At 43.2% G+C, this 25,021-nt stretch overlaps 1 protein-coding gene across 8 annotated transcripts in view; it reads right to left on the bottom strand.

Annotated features, from left to right (window-relative positions):
* Nucleotides 1–25,021, bottom strand: part of LOC115611170 (calcium-activated potassium channel subunit beta-2) — a 150,103-nt gene that overhangs the window by 15,833 nt on the left and 109,249 nt on the right. For all 8 annotated transcript variants that reach the window (XM_030493650.1, XM_030493649.1, XM_030493651.1 and 5 more), the window contains one exon: nt 759–869. In XM_030493650.1, the coding sequence (XP_030349510.1) occupies nt 759–869 (111 nt within the window). The remainder of the gene's footprint in view (nt 1–758; nt 870–25,021) is intronic.

The following is a 25,021-nucleotide window of genomic DNA, read 5'->3' as shown; positions in this document are numbered from 1 at the left end:
AGTGCTGCCTTTATCTGCAGTCTTAAAACCTCTCTTTCCTTTTCCTTCTCTTCTGTGTAATTCCCTGTTCTCCTGGGAGACTCACTAACTCACCTAGTCCTCTGCCTTCTTCAGCCTACTCCCTCCAGCTACACCACATAAGTGGGCTGGTGGCTACCAGCTCACTCTTAAGCTGCTTCTCATCCCCCAGCTATTGTGCAATGTATTGCATACATGCTTATCCTCACACATGCACGCATATAAGCAGAAAGCATCTCTGACAGCTGGATGCATCATCCAGATGTGTAAAAGTTATGCAGGGCAATAATCTGGCAGGGGGACACAATGCAGTGGCCGGAGGGGAAGGGGGAAGCTGTGCGGGCTGGAAGCGGGACACCTGCAAAAGGCATAAAGGCTTCACAGGGGTTGGAGCTGGGGCTGCAAACCTGTGGCTAGTGATTAGTGTGCTTTTAAATGTGCAGTGTGTATGTGCTGACCTCAAAGGTGGTCACAGTGTGCTGCTGATGCCCTGGGAAGAAGGAAGACTTTGGCCATGCTCTGGCATTGTCCCTCCACTCTGTTTTGGCTTGGCATGTTAATCCTGGCACTCATTGGCTGGTCCTCTTGTCAGTGGAGCAGTAGCCGGGGGGGTGAGAGGCAAAGGGAGAACACCTTTTTCATCCCTCCTTCTTCTCTAGAGCCACCACTGAAGAGAAGCTACAGGCCACGTTCCTAAAGATTCAAACCTGCAAGAGACAATCAGCATATATGCTGTTTACCTTTTCTCATCATGTCTGTAAGATGTAGAGCTCCGGCCACTGGTCCAAATAAACATTTTAGAAGATTGCCCAGTGTTGGCTTTGCTTGCTGCAGTGGGACGATGGAAGGACCTGGGGGAAGAGCGACAATTTTTGTCACTGCCCATCCAATGTGGCAGACCATATTACATCCAGTGTGCTAAATCCACTCTGGCTGTGCCCAGTGAGCTCTAAAGATGGACCTTTTCTTAACTCTAGGTGAGATGTAAAATAACGGGGATGACAGACCAGTGTGTGTGAATGAAGGGCAAATCTCATTAGCTCCACTGGGAAAATGGGATGCTGGCTGATCAGGCGTAGCTATGCTCCACACTGCAAAGGATTTGCACCATGGACCAGAAATATTTGGTAGTTTAAAAAAAGTTAATAGCTGCATCCAGTGTTCTTACGGCAGTATTTTTGGGGGACAAAGTGGCTATTGTTTAAGCACATACATGTTCATTGCAATTTTTTGGTTGTACTGCAGCTCTCAGTAAGGTGAGGCTCTCCAGGAAGGTGTCTGAATGAGGCACAAGTATGAGATGTAAATGCAGCATTCTGTGGAAATGTAACTGATGTGACAAAGATGTCTTTTCCCACAGAGAAATTACTGTTCTGAGGCCATCTGGCCAGACCATTTAGATTTCTGCCCAGGGCCTTCTTTGGTTCACAACAAAGTATGAGACCTGCTACCTTCTCTCATTGTTTTCTATTGAGACTACAGCTCCCCTCGTAGCTCCTCCTAGTCTGCTCCTGGATTTAGTGAGGCTCAGCTAAAATCACAGTCTCTGAGAATTGAACCCTTCCTGGTGAGGGCTGTATTTTGTATTATTTCATGTCACAGCACTTTGAGCTTTTACTGCATTCAGGAAAAAACTTAATAAAAAAAAAAAAAAAAAAAAAAAGTTAAAATATTCCAGATATCAAATAGTTTAATGCTGAAGTTTTTCGTACACTGGGTGCCATTCTTTAGCTCACTGAAAAATAAACTTGGCTGTTGATGTTGTCAGCAGAGAAGGCACATGAATTCCCCAGTGCTCCTTGTCTGAAAAGTCTGTAATGTCACTATCTACATAATCATGCAAAGCACTAATTTAAATATTTGAATAGTGTGATCCTAGGAGGATACTTAAATCCTGCAGAAGTGGCTGAGGGGGAAGACTGGCACGGATGGGAGCTAAAATCCACCTGTACACAGACAGGCTGATGGGTGCCAAGGGACTGAGGTTTCCATTTAGAGTCAGCCCAGAGCCCCACCATGATGCAGACCCAGATAGAACTCACGCCCCAGTTGGGCATCTAGCTGGGCAAACTGGCCAAACTGGTCACTCTGCCACCTCCTCCCTGCTGGAATCCTGCTGCCATGCTCAGAGATGCTGGCCCGGGACTGGGACTTGCAGGATGGAATCTTGCTCGAGGTAGTATTTCACAAAAACTTTGTGCTTCTGTGTGCAGCAAATTGGACAAGAAAGTAGAACAAAAGAAGAGAGGAAGAAGGAGGAAAATCTCCCTCAGCCCTTTCCCTGACTCCATAGCCATCACTGCAGTTCTGAGAGCCAAAGAAGACTCTTTCCTTACAACTGCTCTAGTTAAGTATCGGGGAATAAACAAGATGAAGCACTTTGTCCCTGAAATAACTGTAGTTTAGAAGGTGAAATAGCATCTGCCAGGATCTAATCAATATAGCCACTGACTGAGAAGTGTCTTTATAGTGATAATGGCCAGAAATTTGGGTTGCAGAATCTTGGGTCTAATCCTTATCTGGCATGTGAGATTGCACTCACTACCTCAGACAGCACAACAGGACCACCAAGCCTGCACTGAATGAGCTGGTATTTCTGCACCGAGCAATGCAGGAGGGCTCAGACTAACTGCCCAAGAGCCTAGAAGCCACATCTGGTATTGGACTGAGACCTGTCCCAGGCTGAGTTCTTTAATGCTGGAAAATAAAATTATATGTTTGCCACTGCACCCTCTAGGACATCACACACAAGCTGCATTACAGGAAAGCCTGGCTGGCTGTGCTGCTATAACCTGCGTGATCCCACAGCCATCAGGAGATGGTTGTGAATGCTATTAGAGAGTCTGTTCTTAATTAAGCAAAACTTGGGCACACATTAGAGGTGATCAGCAGCTTCTGCCACCTCTTGGAGCCTACAAGGACATCTGGACAGGACTGCCTGGGTGGGGAAGAGGATTTGCAAGCTCCAGAGTGAATTGCAGGAGGCCTGCTGGGGTAGTAGGTGAATGAGAAGGGTCTGTCCCACTGAGGGGATGCCGGAGGAGGAAAACGGGTGTCTCCCCACCAAAGTCAGAGTAATTTCAGGCCAGTGCCAGTACTCTGAAGCAGTCTATATGTGATATCATTAATGCTGCCTGTTATATTAGTTGGGAAATCCAAGCTAACCATCACTATTTAACACACAATCACACACCTAATTCTGTGTAAAATTGTAACACTGATGACATCACAGCTGCCACACCAGCAGTCAGATATAAATGACTAAAATCAGTGGTTCCTTTAGGTAGGGGCTGGCTGTAATGTAAGAGCCTTTTGTGGAACAGTAACAATACAAATTCCCCAAGACCCTACTTCGAAGGCCTTTGGAGGACTTGTAACCTAGAACATGACTATGTCTTGCCCCACCAGGTCAGTTAGCAAATTTCCATACCTTTCTTCACTCCTTACTTAATCCCAAAGCAGGGCTTTGAAGCCCATTCTTTCCCTGTCCCCTCTCTCTTTTCTGAGAAAACAGGTAGCACTACTTTTTTTGTTTTGCCCATTGCCTCTCTGAGTCAGCTGCTGGCAACATTTTTGTCATGCAACAAGTAATCAGCCTATGAAACGCGCTAATTCAGGATGTCAGCCTAGCATTTAGAATGAAAGTGGATTGTGCTATTGTTTGAACAGACGGAGCACTTAAAGTCATGACAATACCTGTTAAAAGCAGTTTAGAAGAGGTGCTTCAAGCTGCTTTTTGACTCTCAGGAGTCTGGGGGGTTATTCCTATAAGGGCAGGTTACCAGCAAACTGCTGTACTTGATGTGACTTTTGCTAGAGTCAGCATGTTGCATTAGACTCTGGGCTTTCTGCTTGACTTTGCCTGAACAATCCTGTCTCCTTCATTATTTACCCAGTGTGGCATCTTGGTGTGGTTTCCACAAAGAGACCAAGCTTTGTTTTTTACAAAACATGCCTCATTCTTCGCATTTGCATCTACTCTGAATAAATGTACAATGTTTGAGAGAGAATGTACAACGTTTGAGAGAGAAATGCCAAGTAAAAAGTGTACAATCTCCTATGTATGCCTACGCCTAGGGCACTTCACTGCTCTATGCTGGCTGAGAAGCAGCTTTAAGGGCCCATGATGTTCATACAGTGGGTCTGCGCAGGGCTGACCTCCTATCTTTCCCCATTCTCATCCTTTTCTTGAACATTATCTTCTGGTGAATTTTATGTAACTCACTAGAAAACGTGACAAGGCTTCTACTTTTCCAGCCATTGCAAAATGAAGACTTGAGGTAGTTCCTGTAAGATTAGAACTACCTTGCCCTGTCCTAAAGAATGTCAACACACCACCCAATGGCAACCACCTGAGAGAAGACTGCAGTGTGAAGAAAACATGCTGGGGCAGCATTTGCTTCGAGTTTGAGGGTGAATCTTAAAATCTCTTAGCTGGTACCCTGGGAACTATATTACGCGCTCTATTGTCCTCACTTTCACCCTGGGCTGGTTGCTTTCCTTCCTCAGGCTTTGGTTTATGTCATGACTGGTATGAAATGTCCCTGACCTTGAGGTTACCACATCTGTGAACAGCCAAAGAGAGATATTGCAGACCATGTTTTTAGATGGAAAGTTGGGGTTTATATGTGTATTTATTTGTAGTTTCCTCTATCTATGTTTATGTTAATCATAGGGTTTCTGAGACCTTGGAGAATCATTTATGGCACCAAACTAACGAGCTTTGCTCCCCTTATGGCATTTATTTTCCTGGGCAATGTGGTCACTGTGAAAAGGGAAGCACTTGCATTAATTTTGCCTCATAAAAGACAACCTGAGTCATCAAAAGCCAACAAAAGCTAAACATTCACCTAAAGATATAATCAGTGACTTCACAAGTTTTGTCTGAATACACATGCATCCTACATTGTCCATGCTGCCAAGTGCTCTGGATGCCTCATCCCAGTATTTCCCAGCCAGAGGATTCATCTGAACCCTGTGGCAGTTCCCTCTGAGCCCTGAAGTTTTTCTGCTAGCTCACATGTTAACCTCTTCCCTATGCCACAACACACCAGCCAGTCCCAAGTTCCTGGGCAGCTGCTATTGAGTGATAGGAGATATTTTGTCTTTCTCATGGCCAGTGAGACGTTTTTGGGGGTGGTCCACCCAACATCACCCATGGGAAAAGGAAGAGGCTGAAACCAGGCATCAAATACGGCCTGCAAGGGGACAGTGGTTCACTTTGAGGTGAATTTACTGGATATAAACAGTTATACCTTATGCCCCAATAGTCTTACCCTCACCTATGTCTGATGATAGTGTGTTTTCCCATGACTTTTGCTGAGCCAGAAAACACGGAGAAGTATTATGTCATGAAGGATGGCAGAATAAATAAAATGGCCAGTTGAAGTGTGGCCTGACTGCTGGGAAATCTGGCATTTGGGTGCCTTAGCTCATGGAATACTTTTGCAGGCAGAGTGGTGGAGGTAACTACTATATTAAGATGCTCTTGCCTGTTCAGAAGATGATCCAGGGGAGTTTTCTAGTCCTGGTATTGAAAGAATGTAAGAGCTGGACCTGGGACTAAAACCAGTTCCTGAAATGTCTGACTGCCAAGAATGGTCCATGGCAACATGTAGGGGTGGATGGAAACAGAGCTACACCAGGGAGAGGGTGAGGAGAAACCCAGCTGGCTGGTGAAAACTGAGCAAGGGTCTGCCTGAGGTATCTGAGGTATCTGGCTGTGGTGCGACACAAAAACCCCAGAACACATATACCAAGGGAGGTCTCACAAACTAACACTGAAGTTGCAAACAAGAAACCAGGTGAACACCTAGCTGTCAATTCCTCTGTTCTGGCACAATTCAGTGGGCAGTATTTTTTTTGTAGTCAAAATACCTGTTTTCTCTGCAGGTCTCCATCTGAGCACAGTACCTGCTTGCCCCAGTCGCACTTGTGTGTGGCCATAAGAGAAGAACAGGAAGCATGGGCCAAGAAAAACAGCAAAAAGATAATTTGTAAAAGAAATGCATCTGCATTAGTAGAAGACAGTTACCACTTAGGGATCATTTAATGCTCTGGCAGCAGCAACACTAAACTGTGAAGCAGCAACAGCAATATCAAATGGTGCATTTCTGCCTCGTGACCAGACTTTGCTGTACTGCAAGCTAATGGACATGTTGCAGGACAGAGTGACACAAATAACTGTTCTCATTGGAGCATCTCAGGAGTTCTGGCTGTACTAACTGACTAATCCAACTAGCAGATGACCTTGAATTTGGGGTTCCTTATTATGGCAAAGGGAAAATGGACAGTGGGCAGCTGGTGTTAATGTACTGACAAGAGTTCAGGAAGACTGAGGCTAATGATGCTTCATTAATGAATTCACCTCTATTCCTGGCCCTTCTCCTAAATCTCCCCAGAGCTCAGAGCTGAGCTCTCCGTCTAGTTTTTTAGTTGAATGAGGGAGATAAATACACTGGTGGTCTTGCTGGGCTCCCATGGCACAGGCATGTCTCGGACACTCCATGTCAAAAGGAGGAGGACAGGGCTGCCAGTGACAACTGAAGCCATTACATGGCGATGCAGCTTAGCTGTGTGTGGAGTACAGCAGCATTTGTGTTTGTTTTCAAAGGTAAAATTTCATTTAACTTGAAGTCATCTTTTACAATTGTTAATTCCCTCTCCCAGTATATACAGGAGTAAGAGAGAGATTCAGAGAGGCTGAGATATCTATACCTCTTTGCTATGTGACAAATCGCAATATATTCACACTTCAAAAATAAATATTCCAAAGTAACCTCTAAATCTTACAGGTTTCCATCTCAAGATGTTTTTTTCTTGAGTGCTGTCTTTCTGCGATTAGAAAAAACTTTCATGCCTTGCCTTTTAAGGATGTTTTTCATCCCTAGGCTGCTTTTCCAAGCTTTTTCCCAAGAGCTACCTTCCTAGTTCAAGTCTAAGTAGCTCACACAGCATGGCTGTAGACTTTATAGTCTTTATTCTTCCTGATCTTTCTAACTTTAACTTCCTTCTCCATTTTTTCTTTTCTTTTTTTTTTCCCCCAGCGCCTCTTCCGAGACACTACTATCCCCATGACGACTTGTTTCACTTACCTTAGCCACACTGTGTTAGACTTAATTATTCTGATTAGTTCACTGAAACATCAACTCTCTGAAGAAATTCCTGTGTCCCCAGATCAGCTAAAAAGGAGGCAGCTACTATCTGTCATCACACGCAAGAGAGCCCAAACTTTTCTTCTTATGGCCACCTTGGAGCATTCTGATGCTATGGCCTCAGCTTCCTCATCTGGGATGTAGTACAAGGGATGTGCTAGTTCCATCACTGTACCTAGCAGAAGATACTTTCAGGCTATCCCCAGGTAGCAGAGCATCTAGTGAAGAGCCAGCCCTTATTACCATGCTCATGTTTTGGTGCTGATGAGTTTACAATCCAAGCACGAGGCAATGCCTCTCTTGGCACATTGCAGTCACTGGGGATCAGCATTTGTGAGGAACAGCTGAGGATAATTGTCCCCTTTGCCTGTCAGGACTTTGCAAACATTTTTAGCTTTCTGTGCTGAATCCAAATTTACGTAGCAAGTGACACATCGGACAAGCACTATATTCATCATCTCAGCTGCTCTCTGCCTTCAGAGAAGGGCACAATCTGCCTGTGAAATGGGCTGGCTTTGGGAGGGGGTGCAGCAGTGGCAAGTGCTGGGTCATACCCCTGCAACATGTCCCCAGTCAGCTGAGCCAAGAGAGTTTTATGGGGAGACCTGCTCTGCCAAAGACCAGGCAGTATTACATTGATGGGGAAGGATCCTGGGAGGGAGAATGAGAGCAGTCAAAGTGCTGCACTACTTCACTTTCTGCTATCCTTTACATTTTAGCACAATTCTCTGTAACTGCAGAAGGATATATCACTTTGGGTGCTGCACTGCACCAGAAGAGCTATATGGCCCTGGACCAGGCTGTTTGGCAGTGAAGATGCTCTGTGTTTTGCAGTCATGCCATGACAAACCTAGTGGGAAATGGAGAAAGGACGAGAGAAAGGAGGTGAAGTGGAGGCTCACTGTTGCATTGCTCCTCCACTCCCAGGGCTGGGAGGTGTTTCCAGCTCTAGCTCCATGCTGAAGTCAGTCTCTCGTCATCCAAGAGAGAATGACCCTTTTTCCAGCTGAGATTTTGTGGGTGCCTACTTGATCAGATCAGAGGAGGCTCTTTTGGATACTGAAAAGGCAATTTTTAAGACTAACTGGTTGCGCAGTTGAGCTATACACTTCTGACTGTGCTGAAGTGAAGTGGCTTCTGACTTGACTCATGCCCCTGCACCACTGTTACTTCAGGACCCTGGGATTTACATCCCCAAACTGTGATGCAACAGGATGTTGGCATTGCCAATTTACAGGTGGTGAACAGAGGCACAGAGGCTGCTGAGACTTAGCCAAAGTCTGTGCTGGATGTAGTGGAGAAAATAGCCTAAAAGACGGTGGACAGCCATCTTCCTCCCAGTGTGGAGGGAGGAGAGATTTCCATGTCAAACAGCAAAGGCAGAGCCTTGCTTTGAGGAAGTGCCATGTCCCATTCATGGGGACAGCCCCTCTAGCTCCAGCTTTGTGCAGCTGTGCCTCAGCTTTACACCCTTCCAGAGAAGACCTGATCTGAGAAGTGCACAGCTTTTAAATATCCTTGAAGAGAGTGTTTCTTTTCAGGAAAGCAGTGCTAAAACCCTGGTGGTGTGTTTGCAAGTGGGAGCCGAGGGAGAGGAAGGATGAGGCATTGCTGAGGACAGGGTGGGCACTAGCAGCTCTTAGGGAAGCCACGAAGGAGAAACTGATCACACGAGTGATGTGGCTGGGGAGAGAGGTGAGGGCAGAGAAAGATAAACAGACACAAAGCAGCACCCAGAGGAAAAGCACAAGCAGGCGGGGCAGATACAGCAGGAGTGGTTTTTCTGCCACGTAATTCCGTGAGCGGGTCAATCATCTTTTATCTCCTTTGAGTCAGGCCCTGTGCCATTGAGAGCACCAGCCGGAACAAAGCAAAAGCAGAGGCGAGCTAAAACTACTACCCAGAGGGAAGTGAATGCTCTGGCACTATTTATTTTTGAGTCTGCATTTGGATTAGCTGTAAAGAGCTGTGTGGATAAGTAAGCAGGCAATTACAGCTGGGACGTGCTGCTCATGAATGGAAACAGCTCCAATCTGCTCAGGACACATTGAAATTCTAATTCAGTTAGATTCTTTTATTTACAGAGCTCATCACAGACACTAAAAGAGATGGGATTAAAAAACAAATACAACTGTTATGTTGCCTTTGGTCTGCTTTCTCTGCTCCTCTTTCCGCCCTCCCCTCCCCAGCTTTAGCTGTTGTTTGGCTTTATTTTCTGTGGAAAATGCAGCAGTCTTCATTTAATCTCCTTCTTAATTTTTTCGAAGATCTAACAGACTGCAGCTGGCCAAATGCATGCACTGCTAATGGGTGGGCAGTCAGCATGAATACTAGACTGCCGCTGAGGTTTCACATGTCACATTTTACTAAAGATCATTACCCAGAGATATCTGTCAATACTGCAAAAGTACAGGTGTGACACAGAGGCACGGAGCAAGGAGGTGATTTGCACCAGTTTTTTACTGGCTTCATCCCTGGTCTAGACTGGTGCTCAAGTCCACCAGCCCACACTGCTCTCCCAGTAAGCAGGTTGGCTTCCTGCTTCGAGTATCAGTATAAAGCTACTCTGCTATTTCAGGCAATCACTTTGTACTGGGTTTGTGCAGGTAAGTTAGTAAAAGATCCGATCCAAAACAGTGGCCAAAGAAGAAGACCAGGAGATCTGCATCAGCCCTGCCAGTGTGACCTGGAAATTCAAGCAAGTGATTTAACCATGTGCTGGTTGAGTTTCCCTGGCTGTCAGTCAGTGATGTATTAAATCTGCTGGCATATGCAAGGAACAGTTAGTTGAGATGTAAATTTCTGAGATTGCCAGATTGGAGAAATGAGAGGAGTGTGAGCTTGGGTCTCCAGCTGCCTGGCTGTCATACTTCCCCCATGACTGGTCCTTTGGACCTGCTGGGGAACCTCTGAATGCAAAAGGATGTCTACAGATAGGTTGTGAAGAGTTCTGACCTCATCAGCTTGGAAACCTGGTTATAACAGACACTGAGTAGAAATTACTTGTCTCTCTTGAGACTAAGAAAAGATCTTGATGGGGAAAGACAGATATAATACCTCCATACTACTGATACTGAGGCATGGAGCTGTGAAATAAGCACCTCTGTGGTAAAAGCAAACATCCAGCTTAGATCTCATGAGGCTCTTTCCTTTTTGTCTTATTACAAAAGCGTATATTCTGCAGCATAAACACTCTGTGGTGGGTCCTCATCCTTTCAGGACACAGACTTCACCACCAGTAGCCCTCTTAGTTAAATATGATCAACTGATGTGTCAAATTCAGAAAACAGAATTTCATGCCCAAGTGCTGTAGAAAAGCACTGGAGATTTTTTTCTCCTGCATACATTTTGTGTAATTTTCACAGAGTTGAATATTTCAAGTGCTCTTATTTTTTAAAAATTTAATTTTATAGAGGCAGACGCCTGTTGTTTTTTGAGTCTAAATTGTGTGCAACATGGTCACTTCTCCATGGACTGTTGAACCCATGCAGGTGCTCTCTGGAACTCCCTGGTTTGCTTTGCCTACTGGTAAGGATTTCCAAGGCACATATTAAGGACAGAAACATACCGCTTGACTAGAAAAAAAAAGTGTAAAATCCCAATTCCTATAGGGAAGGTGCATGCCCCAGAGGATGATTTTAACTTAAGGAGAAGGAAGCGTTCCTAATGGATTCATAGTTAGGACACAGATCAGATCCAGCTTGATGGGCAAGACTGGGAGAAAGTTAAAAATTAAGTGTGTTACATTAAGGCAGGATATTAGAAAGACAGGGAACACAATATAAAAGAAAATAGGGATGTGTACGCACAAGAGAAAGTAGGAATGGCTGCATATTCTGGAAAAGTAGTAATGAAATCTACAGAAGTAGTGGTATGAAGTGGATGGGAAAACTGGCAGAATCAATGAGTCAAATGACTACTGAGACTAGGATGCTGAGCCAGGCTTAGTACAGTGCTGCACCAGTCTGTTAGGTCACAAATCAGTGTAAGCACTAAATCGCATGGCTTGTGGATGAGTTCGGTGCATGATACACTGGATGGTGCAGATACAGATTTAGCCTCCTTAGAAAACCCATAACTTGAGAGCTTGTGGATCTCTTTATAGATGTGTTATTATAATACATTTTTTAGCATAAAACCAATTTTTGAGAGTCAGGAAAAAAGATAATGAGAAAGAACAAAAGCAGTGTCTCTAAGAGAGAACAGTGTACATATTCCCTCTACACAGTTTTGAACCAACAAAGATAACAAAATCTCTGCAGTCCTCTGATGCCAGTGGAGCATTCTGAACAGTGAAGGGGCCATGTCTATGAAACAAAACCCCAATGTATTTTGGTCTCATAGTTGGTCTAGAAATGCAAACGAGGGTAGGAGCAGGCACAGACGCTTCCACTCCTCATATGGCAACAGTCTATATTAATTACAGCAATCATCCAGCTTCGAACAATGTTAACTGCAGTGCGATTACTGTTAAAGAGTATTGAGTTTCCAAAGAGGTGGATGTCTTTTTCTCTCCCTAATCATGATTACTTGGCTTAGTACTTGGGCTAAGCTTTTATTTAACCAAGATAAATGGATATTTCCAAAACCAATGAGTTAACACTGTGCATCGCATTATTAGTCTCTTCTCAGATTTCTTGCCTTATGCGCTTTTTTACGTGGCTGGTAAACACAAATAACAATAAGAATAGGAAGGAGGAGCTGTGCAGGATCCCATATGGATTAAAGATCAAAGAAATAAATAAGTCTGCTTTTGACCCATTACTTCATCCTATTCTGTGCTAGCATTTCCCCTCAAGCAACATAACATAGCAACATTATTTTATCCTATAATTTCCCTTTCCTGAAACATGAGCACCCACACCACATTTTTGCAGACACCACCAGCCTATCTGACTAATGTTTTGTTGCTTTCTATTTGGAATCCCTATTTATCATTTAAGCTTATGTGCCAATACTGTAGGTTAACATTCAGAAGAGCAGATGGAAAATTAGAGACAAAACTTCTGTCAGTGATAACAGGACTTCCACACTTCGTTCCTCTAGGGTATAGTGAATGTTTTCCTTTTCAGCAGTGCTGGGCAAAACTGCCTTAACAAATTGGTGACAGCAAAACTGCACTGGCAGCATGCTGAAATTGTCAGGGAGCAGGAATAGATTTTTGGTTACTGGGCCAGTTGTGGGAAGTTATTTTGTAGTAGCTCCTGGAAGATACCCATCTTGGCACAGACGTTCAAGTGCAAAATATTTTAGCAAGAACTGCCTTTCTAGCAAAGTCAGTGTGAGATCTGGCACTGAACTGCTTCTCCTACACAAGTGGGTTCACCTGACCACGTTGTTGCCCAGCAGTCCAACTTTTGATGACCAGGGGAGGTTGCAGATTCAGGAGAGTTCCTAACTCAGGCCCCTAAATCCCGTTATTTCCTATCCTGTTTCCCACTCCTCTGCCCCACTGCTGAGGTGAATTGCAAGATTGTGCATGGGCATCTTAGTGTGGCTGGCTTCCTACCCGTCTCTCACAACTCCTTACACAGTGGTGGTGTCCAGGACATGCTATGTGCCTACACATGTGGATGTGTGAGGTCCATATGTGTTGGACCCTTCATCAGGGAACAAGCTCTCACTGTTTTCCAGCAGCTCTGTGCACCATCCCCTTTCACACGCTCAAGGGTAGCTAGCTGCTGTGTTGGGAACTGGCACTTGCAATGTGAAAAAACTTCACAAAGGGGGAAACAGTTCATCTGCTGTAGGCACAAAATTCCTCACCATTAAGGAGTGACATTCAGACAAACATCCCATCTCTGTCTTGGGGACACTCCCAAGCTGGAGAGCCCCATGGCAACTCACTGGGATCGATCATCCTTGTACTCTGCTGGCATTGCTCTGGGCAGCAGGGCTGTGCTGCTGATGTCGGCCAGCTGCCACCCAGCAGTTGCTGAATGACAGGAACTATCAGGATCAAGAGAAAATCCATTGTCCTAACATGCCAAAAGTTGCAAGGGAGATTAGAAGCAGATTCTGGCTGCTAAAATGTACATTGAAGACACATTTTTGCCAAGAAAGCAAGAGTGTGCCCTGACCCTTGGTTGCCAGGCAGATGGGATTTGTTCAAAGAATTACCACAGATTCAGCCTGCACCATCGTACCTTCTCTGGTCTTTTTCTATAAGGGGTCCATCATTTGGCCATCCCATTGTCCACCCACCTTCTTCCCAACAAGAGGCTTTTACTAAGCATTTGATACTGCCATTAATAAAACAAGGAAATATATTTTGAAAATCAGAACATGTAGGTTATGACTGTATTCTCTAATTTTTAGGGCAGCTTAACATTTGCCTGTTAATTTTCACCCTTCTGATGCTTTAATGAAAGCTCTTCCTGCCTCTGTTTCTCCTAAGAATCCCTAAGCCCCAGTAATCATGTAAATTACATTTGAATCAAAATGCAGAAAAGCTATGTTTTCACATTAACCTTGAAATCTTGAAGACCATTTCCACCTCCCATGGAATACAGTGGGTGTGTATCTCATTATAAAGGTGCTTTACAGCAGAGCTTGTGACTGAGGAGGCTGCTAAGGTAAATTTAACCAAAAATGTTTCTCATATGTAGAAATCCTCAAGATCCTATCTTGCTACTAAAAGCTGGTATTTTAATTTTAAATTTATTTAGATCAATGTAAACAAACATAACTGTAGGAAAACTTGTTAAGGTTACAGCCAACACCCTGCAGATGACTTGAGCTGTCCCTGTTATAACACTGTAATACGGTGTAGTTAGTAAATAAAAGCTGGTAGTCTTCTTCCTGATGTGTTCAGAGAGCTTTCCCCCCATATTAATTTGATAGTAGTAATTCAATTAGAGAAAAATATAATCAGGGGCAGCTGTAATATGGACTGGATTTTTATTTCGTAGAGTATAAAATTTAACTTTCACCCCCACCTGCTCCTCTTCCTTAGACTGGAAATGCTGTCATGATTTCCTCAGCTCAGCTTTTTTTGATTTCTTCTTTTAAAACTGATGTACTAGCTTAAGGAAATCTATCATTTCCATGCTCTTTGAATGTACTTCAGAAGAGACCAGGTACTTGATTCTACTCTTATTTACATCAGCGAGGTCAGGAGCTGAAAGCAGAAGCATGTGAAGTGGTAGGGCAATGCCACAGAACCTGTCAGCATCAGAGCAAAGGCATTTCTTCAATTTGCTGTGGTCCCTTGGGAAATCCTAACAGCTGGACTGATGTTGGATGTAATTGAAGAAATATTCTTCTTTAATTGGAAGGAGGTTCAGTATCTAAATACAATCCTTGCTGATGGAATGCTCAAAAACTGTATTTTGACCTTCATGCAAGCCAAAAGAGAGATTTTTCAGTATCTGTAAAGATTAAAAAATTGATGTGGAACATTTTGTGCAATACTAGCTTTTTTATTTCTTCATGTTGTATGTATTTATTTTTACCTTTTGTCACAATGGAAATTCATGTCCAATATTCAATCAAAGTCAAGAATTATTGCTTTTCCACTCAAATGTCTGAGTCAAATGCTTAAAATATAACACCAGCAGCAGTGTGAGTAATAGATAAAAGAAATCAACATTTTGCATTATAGCCCAGAGAAGTGCCTGCCTTTTCCTTTTTTGTTTATTTGCCATCAGAACATGTTGCCATCAAAAGTGGTCTGCTGTTGGTGCCTTACAGCTATTGGAAAATGTTGTTACTGGGGTATATTTCAGTTGCCAGAGTGCTCCCCAGTCAGACCAGTTTGCTGGTGCAATGCTCTGAGCTTGTTGCGGGAGCCCTGCTATCAAATGCATTTGTCAACCTGGAATCAGCAATTTGCCTCCTCTTTCTCAGATGCAGAGAAAAGCAAAGTTCATTTAATATGGAAGGTGGAAAGCTAAAGTGGAACAAGAATGACTACCACTCTGCACCTTTCCAGCTCCTCTTTATGCCCTCAGGAATTTCACTTTTCTGCCACCACCTTGACAGCTCTCACTTCCTTTGCTGCTGCTGGAGCAACAGTGCTTTCATCAGCTAGCTCCTTTTGTGGCTTTCTAGTCCCAGGCTTGGTCTGATATGAAGGTGACCATAGGGTGACAGAAGATGCTCATCCAACCCATTGTTACTGTTAATCCTTCCACAAGATGCCAATACTGGTGTTAAGGTGGTAGGAGAGGGAGACAGCACCGCCAGTTCTATTTCTGAAGGTTTTGACCCACAAAATAAATTTCCATGGAGTATGCACATATTGAACATGGGCTACTGAGAAAAGATATCCATGTGTGGGTTGTTACTCCATTGTACTCTGTAGTAAATACAAGCCAATTGACTGACCTTGAAAGTCAGGTTGGCTGCAGCTGTGCCCTGTACCCCCCTTTCTGCTTATCTCTGAAAGACTATCTTCCCAACTGTTAGCTTGTCAGAACTTGGAAGAGTATGAGCAATGGCAGCAAGCAACTGACAGTATTTCCTGAGAAACCGTATTTTCACTTCTACGGAAAACATGAAGCTGATCTAGGAGTACTTAATTTGGGAGCTGTAACTCAGTCACAGTGAAAAGCAGCACTGCAATGCCACCTGTGGATTTCAGCACATCAGATCCCCTATAGTTAAACTAAATTTCATCACACTGTACACGGCTGCTGATTTCAGGTTTGCTAATTTGTGAAACAATGTGAAGAAGATGTTGCAGTTGTGAGAGGAGCAGCTGAATTATAGGTACTTAGGCAGCACCATAGGGATATGAATTCTGTTTATCGCACAAACCTGCCTCTATAATTAATAGAAATAGTAACATTTCCTTGCTCTGTTTTCATTAATTCAGACTGATAGCTTTGGAAGATCAGAATGGATTAGGAAACACATTCTGGAAAAACAAGGGAGAACCAGAGGACTTTCTTGGCTTTTCATCATCGCTCCAGATCTCCTTCTTCAATGTGCAAGGAGCAAAATTACTAGCAATGCTCTGTGTATAACAGAACATCTGTCACCATAATTGTAGCTTTATTTAATTTTTCCCTGTTTCTGGGAGAAAAGATCCAAACTGCCTAACTGAACTGAACATTATGAAACATATTTTAAAACCCTGAGAAACAACCATAGTCAGTCCAGAGCCGCCTTAAACCCCAGCAGCTCTCTAGTACCAATGCCAGCACCTCCCAATAAAAGCTGGCTTCAGGGTTTACCTAACAAGCTGCAAAAGATTCAAACAGCCACGTTTCCTTTAGCAGGAGTTTTATAGGCCTTTCCCCCTCTCTTAGGAGGCTTAAACATATCAAGGTTTAAATTGTGCTTTATTTATCTCAGTGGTATAGTGTGATATCGTTCCCACAGAACCAGTGGTGATACTTTATCACCAGTAGCAGAGTGCAGGGCATTGCATGAAGCAGAGCTGACGCATGAGCTGGCTTAGCCACGGCCAGCAACAACCAAAATATAGCACAGACTTCAGTCTGGGCATCATTTTATTATTTTGGATACTTCAGGGGCTCGAGGGAACGGTTGTTCAGAGAGGATCTAGAAAACCAGGCAGCTACACAAGGGGCAGTGGCCTTCACCTCTCCTGGTAGAAAGATTTGTCCCCAGCCCTGTCCGTCTCAGGGTCAGAGACACAGGAATAGATATGTCAGAAATTACTAATTTTCCCACTGATTCATTGAAAAGAATATTAATCTTGATAGCTCTTTAACACGAAGTACATACTGACCACTGAACTGTTTTAAGAAGGGCCTTTTATTCATATGGCTCCTTAGCCAAATGTAATCCAATTAAATGATTGGATTTCATTACATATATTGACATGGTGTCAGTGAAAATTTCCATTCTCCCTATTATTTCTATAAATAAAGTCATCTGCGTAATTAGAAAATATGAACATGCTAAGACCTCCATTAATTCTTCCCCATGTTAATCTAAGAGCTGGGCAGATGTTTATTAATACCTTGTTACACTGTGTTCATCAGCTGTTACCAAGAATAGAAAGGCTGAGACCTGATCTCACTCTGAAGGTTAAATAAGAGCAGATCTGGCTACATCTTGGCTTTTGCTTGACTTTTTGACAATATCTTCTTGTTTTATCAAAATGCTTTTTAAACCTTTAACCCATCTCTCTCTTTCTTCCCCTCAGTGTCCTTTGGACCACTTATGAAACTCAGCAGTGTTACCCTCTCTCCAGCGCTGAGTTCATCAGTCTTTTAGCTGCATCCTGATGTCTAGTTTGATTTCAGTGGAGCTGAATTACATCAGCCTGTGACCTGCCCTCTGCTCCTCCCTCCTGGAAGATATGCGAGGAGCAGCGATGCCAGGCGAAAGCCCAGGTCCACCCCATTCGGTGCCAGGCTCCCACTGGTGGGTGCTTGGTACGGGTGTAAGGACCTGCACCAAACTGCAAGGGGTGCTGTGACCAGCCTGTGGGGCCTCATGCACCCTCCTGGTATCCTGCAGTTGGCAGGTTTCAGAACTGTCTAACCTTTGTCCCAAGCCATCTCTCATTGTAACCTTCACTGGATCTTCTGTCAAGAAGCTCCACAATTTAATTATGTTCTCTGTCAAAGTACTTTTGCCCCGGTTGTTTTTTTTTAAATATTGTGCTCTATAACCTGAGGTCACTTCCTGATCTCCCTCTCCTATTCGCCTGGTGTCTTCTGTCTCTTCCCACTCTCTCTTCTTTCCCACCACCTGGATCTGTTCTCTCTGCGCTTACTGCCCAGGTTCAGCGTGGTTCAGCGTTCACCAGAGCACCTCCACTGATTTTGACAGTGATGCGTTGACTTGTGCCAGCCAAACAACTGTCTTGTAACCTCTGCAGTCATGGCAGGTACTTGGCTTTGCGTCTATGTGGCTGCACCAAGATGCTCTGAGGTTCAGGCTCATGCTAACTCCTGCTCACTCACATTCCAGGTGTGCTCAGGCTATCTGCAGGGAGAAGAGGTGCTTGATTTCTGGGACATGGTAACTGAAGCGCAAACAATGCTGATTCACATCAGATGTTCACAGAAACAGTGCACAAGATATATGTCTGTTTTGCTGCATTGGGACTGCAATGGAACCTATTCCCTTATTTTAGGAAAAGTTTAAATCTTTCTGGCAAAATTTGATTAACTTCTCCTGAAGGACTCAGCCTTCGAGGCTAAACCAATTTCTTTTCCAGCTGATAATTATTATTATTTTTTGCAAGCTCTTAATATTTTCATGTGCACTAAAGTGGATGAGATGAAATTGTACTGTCTTGTGACCTTTTCTGCCATTCCTCATTTAAAGCCAAGCAAAGCATGCTCACATCTGGGATTTACTTTACAGGGTAAGATGCAATGCACTGGAGTGGGTGAGACGGCACTTGGTGTGAACCTGTCTTTGTATTTTTGGCTGTGCCACACCTGAAATGAAACTAGAGCATGTTGTGAGTTGCCCAGGGCTGGAGCTGGCCTTTATTTACTGCTGTACCCAGCACTGAGCAGTTTGGGCTCCTGGATGTCACCAGGCCTCAAAGAAGAATTTAAATATTTTCAAAATAGGCTGTCCACACAACAGTGTAGGATTGGCATGACCCAAAGCCTACCATAGGGTCATCAGCCTAAATCCTGAAGTGATGAACTGGCTGATATGTACTTTGAAAGACTGGTGGTGGTGGTGGCTGGCCCATCCCATCCCATCCCATTGCATGGCAGCTTCAGACGCAACCAGGGCAGATGAAAAGCGGCTCAACAAATCAAAGAAACAGGGTTCACGTCAAAACTTTTCTCAACCTTAGAAAAGAACACGGGTGCAAAATGAGACCACCCAGCCATGGAAAACACATGATTGTGAATACATGTGCTGCTGCTCCTTTACTTTCCCCTGGGTTGACTTCAATAACAGTGCTCAGGACTTGTTTTGTACAATGTACTTTTAGATTCATATATAAAAAACAAAACTGAAAAAAATCCATTGTTGCTTCCACCACTTTCTAACCATTGCCCATCTCCCTTGAGTTGGATGTTGCTTGTCTGTTCTCTTATCTGCCACCTCTGAAATTATCCACTTACTTTTTGCACTCTCTTTTCCCTTTCTCAGAATTGCCTTTGCAGAAATGCATATAAACAGCTAGTCTTTGGTTCAACATTTCCATTAGTTTTAAATTGTACTTTTCTATTTCCTGGGTCTTTACTTATTTATTATTATTTATATTGAATCTTTTTCTGAGTGTTTGCATTGATTCTGATAACTCTGTTGGGTGCTTATCTGTATAAATAGATCAATAGTTTTTGAACTGTGCTTTCTGAAACAATAGAGGCTTTCTTCAAACTTGAAAGCTTCTGTACTGTATTTATTAGTACATAAGCTATTTCAAATTATGATCCATAAAATTACTTCAATCCTACACTAAAGTGGATTCAGTATGTTTCCTTCCTGGACAGTTGTGTTTAAGCAGCTGCGAATCTTAACACTTCCTTTTTCCATTACAGATACCCTCAGTTCATCAGGGGAAAGGACACTACTGACATCATGACCAGTAGCGATGCTCTTTCCAGAGCTACCAGGGATGGGCTAATAGCTGGTTCCAGCACACAAGGGTGTGTGAATCATCCTGGGCTCCTTTACTGGACTGATCTAAAGGGAGGACCTAATAGGAATCAACCTCCCATCTCAAATGAGAAATGCTCCCTTCTCTTAAACTGCAGTAAAACAAACACTCCTCTAATCTGATCTGAATTAAAATCAGCCACAAACTAAGACTTTCATTTCTATTTCTAGCTTGCTTAAAGAAAGACCTCTTTGCACTGTCTTCCTCTAAGCCAATTTTGAGCTAGATGAAAAAACATAGTTTCACAGAATCTCTGTGTGAAGCCACTAGGAATGCAGCAAGATAATAGTGTAGCAAGATAAGGGGGATCAAGATTACTTCTGGTCTTTTTTAAGAAATAAGGGGTGAACAAGTTAATGGAACACTCAACTGGGAGACATTGATGGGACCTGCAAAAAATGATAGACTGAGATAGCTGGATGCAGAGCAGTTGCATTGGCCAACCTTTTCCATGCACATTGAAGCCTGTTGAATTCCACATGGATTATGCATGGAGCCTTTATGTGTAAGGAAGGTGATCACTTCCAGCTGGAATAAAGATACTTCTTTATTCCATGGGTAATAAAGAAGAAGTTAGAGTACAATGAACTGGCCATTAGTGAAACGGATAGCAACACAATGCTGTAATCATTGCAAGATGGGTGCCCTGTCTTTTGTTGACTCTAGGGATCCTCAGAGGACTAGCCAAGGATTCTTGTATGGAGTCCACCTATTGATTACACCTCATTTAAGAAGGTCTGATATTTGCCTCCCACCCACTTGTGATTTTTCTGGACCAACTTGGTTCTTGTTTAATGGAGGAAATGGCTCTGGCATAAACACAGCAATGCCTCCTGCTCTTTTCATTCAAAAGCAGAGGGTTATATTAGATATATGTTAGAAATCATGGAAGGTCTGAGAATGGTCACATAGGAATTAGGGCTTCTCCCACAAAAAAGGTGGTGGGAAGTGCATCTACACCAATGCACACCGCATGGGCAACAAACAGGAGGAGCTGGAAGCCAAGGCAGATACCATGGTCGGATTCTGTTACAGACCACTCAACCAGCATGAAGAGGCAGATGAAATATTCGGTAAATCCAACTAGACCTTAATCTGACTAGTGGCCTAAAAGGCAATAAAAACTGTTTCTATACATTTCTATACATTAGCAACAAAAGGAAACAAAAGGAAACAAAAGGACAATCTTCATCCTTTATTGGATGTGGGGGAAACATAGTAACAATGGATGAGGAAAAGGCTGAGCTACTTATGCCGCCTTTGCCTCAGTCTTTCATAATAAGACCAGTTTTTCTTCAGGTACTCAGCCTCCTTAGTTGGGAGACACAGATGAGTGGAATGAAGCCCCCTAATCCAAGGGGAAATGGTCAGCAACCTGCTACACCGCTTAGACACACACAGGTCTATGGGACCACACAGGATCCACCCAAGAGTATTGAGGGAAGCGGTGGAGGGGCTCACTGAGCCACTTTCATTTATCAGCAGTCCTGGCTCAGCAGGGAGGTCACAGTTGTCTGGAAGTTAGCATATCTTGTAGCCTGGCTACAAGAAGGGCTGGAAGGAGGATCTGGGGAACTACAGACCTGTCAGTCTGATCTTAGTGCTGGGGAGAGTTATGGCACAGATCATCTTGAGTGCTGTCATGCAGCATGTACAGTACAACCAGGTGATCAGGCCAGTCAGTATGGTTTTATGAAAGGCAGGTCCTTCTTGAGTGCTTGGTGTTGGTATTTTCTTCCAAGTAACAAGTGATAGGACAAGAGGAAATTGTCTGAAGTTGCACCAGGGGAGGTTTAGATTGGATATTAGGAAAAAAACTTTTCACCAAAGGGGTTGTTAAGCATTGGACCAGGCTGCCCAGGGAAGTGGTGGAGTCACCATCCCTGGAGGGATTTAGAAGACATCTATATGCGGCACACAGGGTTTAGTGGTGGACTTGGCAGTGCTAGGTTAGTGGTTGGACTCGATGATCTTCAAGGTCTTTTCAATCTAAACCCATATAGAATTCTATGATTCTATATTGAGAAATTGCTTGTACTGTTGTGAAAATTGGATGTTATTTTAATGACCATGGCAAGTTTGAGTGGAATATTCTGCAAATACAGCAGCAGCCACTGACAATCCAAGTACAGCGGGTGCCTGATTCTCCTTGTATTGAAGCTGATGAAGTATTTCTATTGTACTTAATGGACATTGGCCTTAACCTCAAGAGTGCACTTCAGATTGAACTTCTCTGCTTGCAGAGATCTTACTAAATTTGTAGAGTTGGTATTAGATTTGCTCTGTGGTATGAGAACATTACTATTCTGTTAAATTACTCTTTCAGTATATTCTTTTCTAAAAGAATTTTTCTTTATTAAGAAAAATTTATTATTTCTCTTTGCATTTAGAAGGAAAACAAGAAAAGCCTTGTGAATTACAAGGAAACCTAAATCAAAATAGAGTCTTGACCCCAAGCTTTTCCAGGGCAGGGCTCGGAACTAACTTCTGGGGAAGCACTTCTCATACCTTAGCCTTTTCCTTAACAACACAGAGTGAGCCCACCTTTCTGGGCCAACACTTTGTGAGCCCATTCCTAATAAAACAAACCTCTGAGCTCCAAACTGTTATTATATTATTGTAGTATTTACACCTCTAACACCAGCAACATGCTAAGTCATTTTTAAGAGATGTTAGAAGACAAAGTCCTTGCCTAAAGAGCTTAATATTTATATGTTATTAAAAATAAAAAAAATCCATTCTCTGAGCTTGTAAGATACCGGATTAAAGAGGCTTTTCTCCTTAAATTAGCTCACAGAAATACAAGCCCCTGAAGGGAGTGAAAGAGACAGCTGTGGAGGGAAGGGAGCCAGCACTACTGAGTACAAAGAGACTTTCAGCTGCCTCATCCGGAGATGCACTTTCAGACTCAGCCTGGGGTCCTTACAGACACTTTTAGCCCTGGGAGCCCAGCTGGGATTAGAGAGAGTCGGATCCGCTGTGCCTCCACTGCATGGCATTCCCTGTGCAGAAGCAAGACCCAGCCCTGCCTCATCTGGGATGGGGGAACCAAGGGTGGTGTAGTGGAATTAGCCTTCTGATCTGCCAGCTCAAATGGCAGCCCTTGCAATCAGAACAAAACCAGATCACTCTTCCTTTTGTCAGAAGTCCAGAGTGTATAACGTAGTTTCTCAGCTCTGATTACTGTTCACTATTCCCAGTATTTTGCCATAGTGCAATTATTTGAAACGTCTATGTGCAACACATCACAGTGTCAACATTCTTTATAAAAATATATTAAATTATTTAATAACAAAGGAAAACTAAAGAATAGCATTTGAAGAAATCTTTCATAAAAGGTTATATTTCTGCATCAAGATATACTTGTAGTGGAAATAGGATACTTTTGCCATAATGGACAACAGTGAGAGTGAAATGGAGCACAGTGCTCAGGAAGGGAACAGTGAACGCGACTAATACATTTTCGAGGAGAGGAAGGCATACCCACCATTACATGTTGACAGTTGAGAAGCAAAGCTGACAAGAGTTTTGAAGCCATAGGTTTCAGCTTGTTGCAGAATTTTAATGTGTTTCCACACGAGTGATATTTGGTTAGATATTGTAAGCAGAGTACTGGAAAATTAGGATTAGCAAAAGAGTAAATTCAACTGAAAATTGGGCAAAGAGATTTGAAAGTACATGGAAGTGCTTCGGTCATGATGGGCTTTGCTCTCCAAGATTTTTTTTTTTTTTTTAATATTCTGTGAATTCTCACTGGATTTGGAATTGTTTCCATTACAGGCGCTAGAGATTCTGCAAGGAAATCTGCTGGGGTTAAAGAACAGTAGCAGAACAACAACCAAAGAGATACAGGTTGAAAGTGGCACAGTTTTGACTTAACTATCTATGTTTTGTGAAATGCTCATCACAGATAAAATTTCTATGCTTCATTCCTGGCCACAGCACAATGACAAAAATACTTAACTCACTGTGCTACTCCTGGTTCTTAAGAAATTGTCTGTTACACAGCCAAAATCCACATCTGTCTTTGCAGGGTTAACTATTTCTGAAACCCAAGCGAGACAAAAAGAAAACTGCACAGATAGACACAGAACATAAATAACTCTGGCTAACAGCTGCCCAGAGGGGAAATCACCCAAAGGCGGCAGGCAAAGGAGATGGATCCACGAAGGACCCTGGGGTATGATATCATGCCCTAGCATCTGTACTGCACCCTGCCAAATGCACCAAGCTAAATCCACTTCTGAACAATAGCACTTTGATTAACACAGGAGTTGGGATGTGGTGCAAACCAGCCTCGTGCTGACACTGAAATGAACCAGAGAGCTCAAATATGAGAAAAGGAAAAAGCAACAAGCATTAGTAAAAGAAAACAGCAGGTTGTGTGTAGCTCCAGTGACTTCGTCAGTATATTGCGTTTCCCACAAAGATCTGGAAGATCTGACATTTTTTCTATTGGTTCTCAAGGAACACTGCAAGAATATTAGAGATAGGGGAACAGAGATGCAGAGCAGTCAGATAACTTACCATGATAGTAGCTACTGAGTCAAAATTACATCCAAGGCATCTCTCTCCAACTTGCGAGGTTAGATCATGTTGATTTTATCAGCAAGGTCATTTTAGCACCCATGCTGAATCCAAAATCTAGTCTGATATTTGTTTAGGAGATTTGAGTAATCTCTTTAAGAGAATTAAGAAGTGATGGAGTCCTAAAGAACAATCTTCTCTCAGCCCAGTCAAAGCAGAAGGATTTGAGGTCAAAGCTAGGTGAATTTTTTTTTAAGGAAGTCTGGAAACAAACAAAATTCTCTTTAGAGCCAGTCGTGTTATGGAAAATGGAGGCATAAAGCCTGTAAATGATTTTAGGTTGTTTTTTGGGTTCAGTTGTCTGGCTGCCATGGAGGTAACCCATTACATGCTGCATGATGCTGCAGTGTTGATAATGCAATATGCAGAGGGGCTTGCTCCAACAGGTTTCCCCTGTGGGCCACATACACCTGCCGTCAGTGACCAAATAACATGTGTTTTGCTGCCTTTTTCCAACATCACTGTATGCTGCCTGTTGGTCCTTCATGATACAGTGCTGGCCTTGAAGCTGTGTGATGGGAGCTAGCTTCTAGTTAAGGGAGTCGATGCGAAAATTCACTGAAACAAAGCCACTGATGCTCAAATGCCAAGCAGTTACACCTTCAGTAAGTCTTAGTTCAGAAATCAGTCATCTCTTTTTACAAATAATTGGAAAGATAATCAGTGGATAGAAAGTTAAATGTTCACTTGATGCTCTTGTGTTAAA

Source organism: Strigops habroptila, chromosome 8 (assembly GCF_004027225.2).
Source record: "Strigops habroptila isolate Jane chromosome 8, bStrHab1.2.pri, whole genome shotgun sequence".
In the NCBI taxonomy this organism is placed as follows: domain Eukaryota; kingdom Metazoa; phylum Chordata; class Aves; order Psittaciformes; family Psittacidae; genus Strigops; species Strigops habroptila.
The sequence above is the reverse complement of the archived record's forward strand: the minus strand, read 5'-3'. Positions and strand labels throughout refer to the sequence as shown.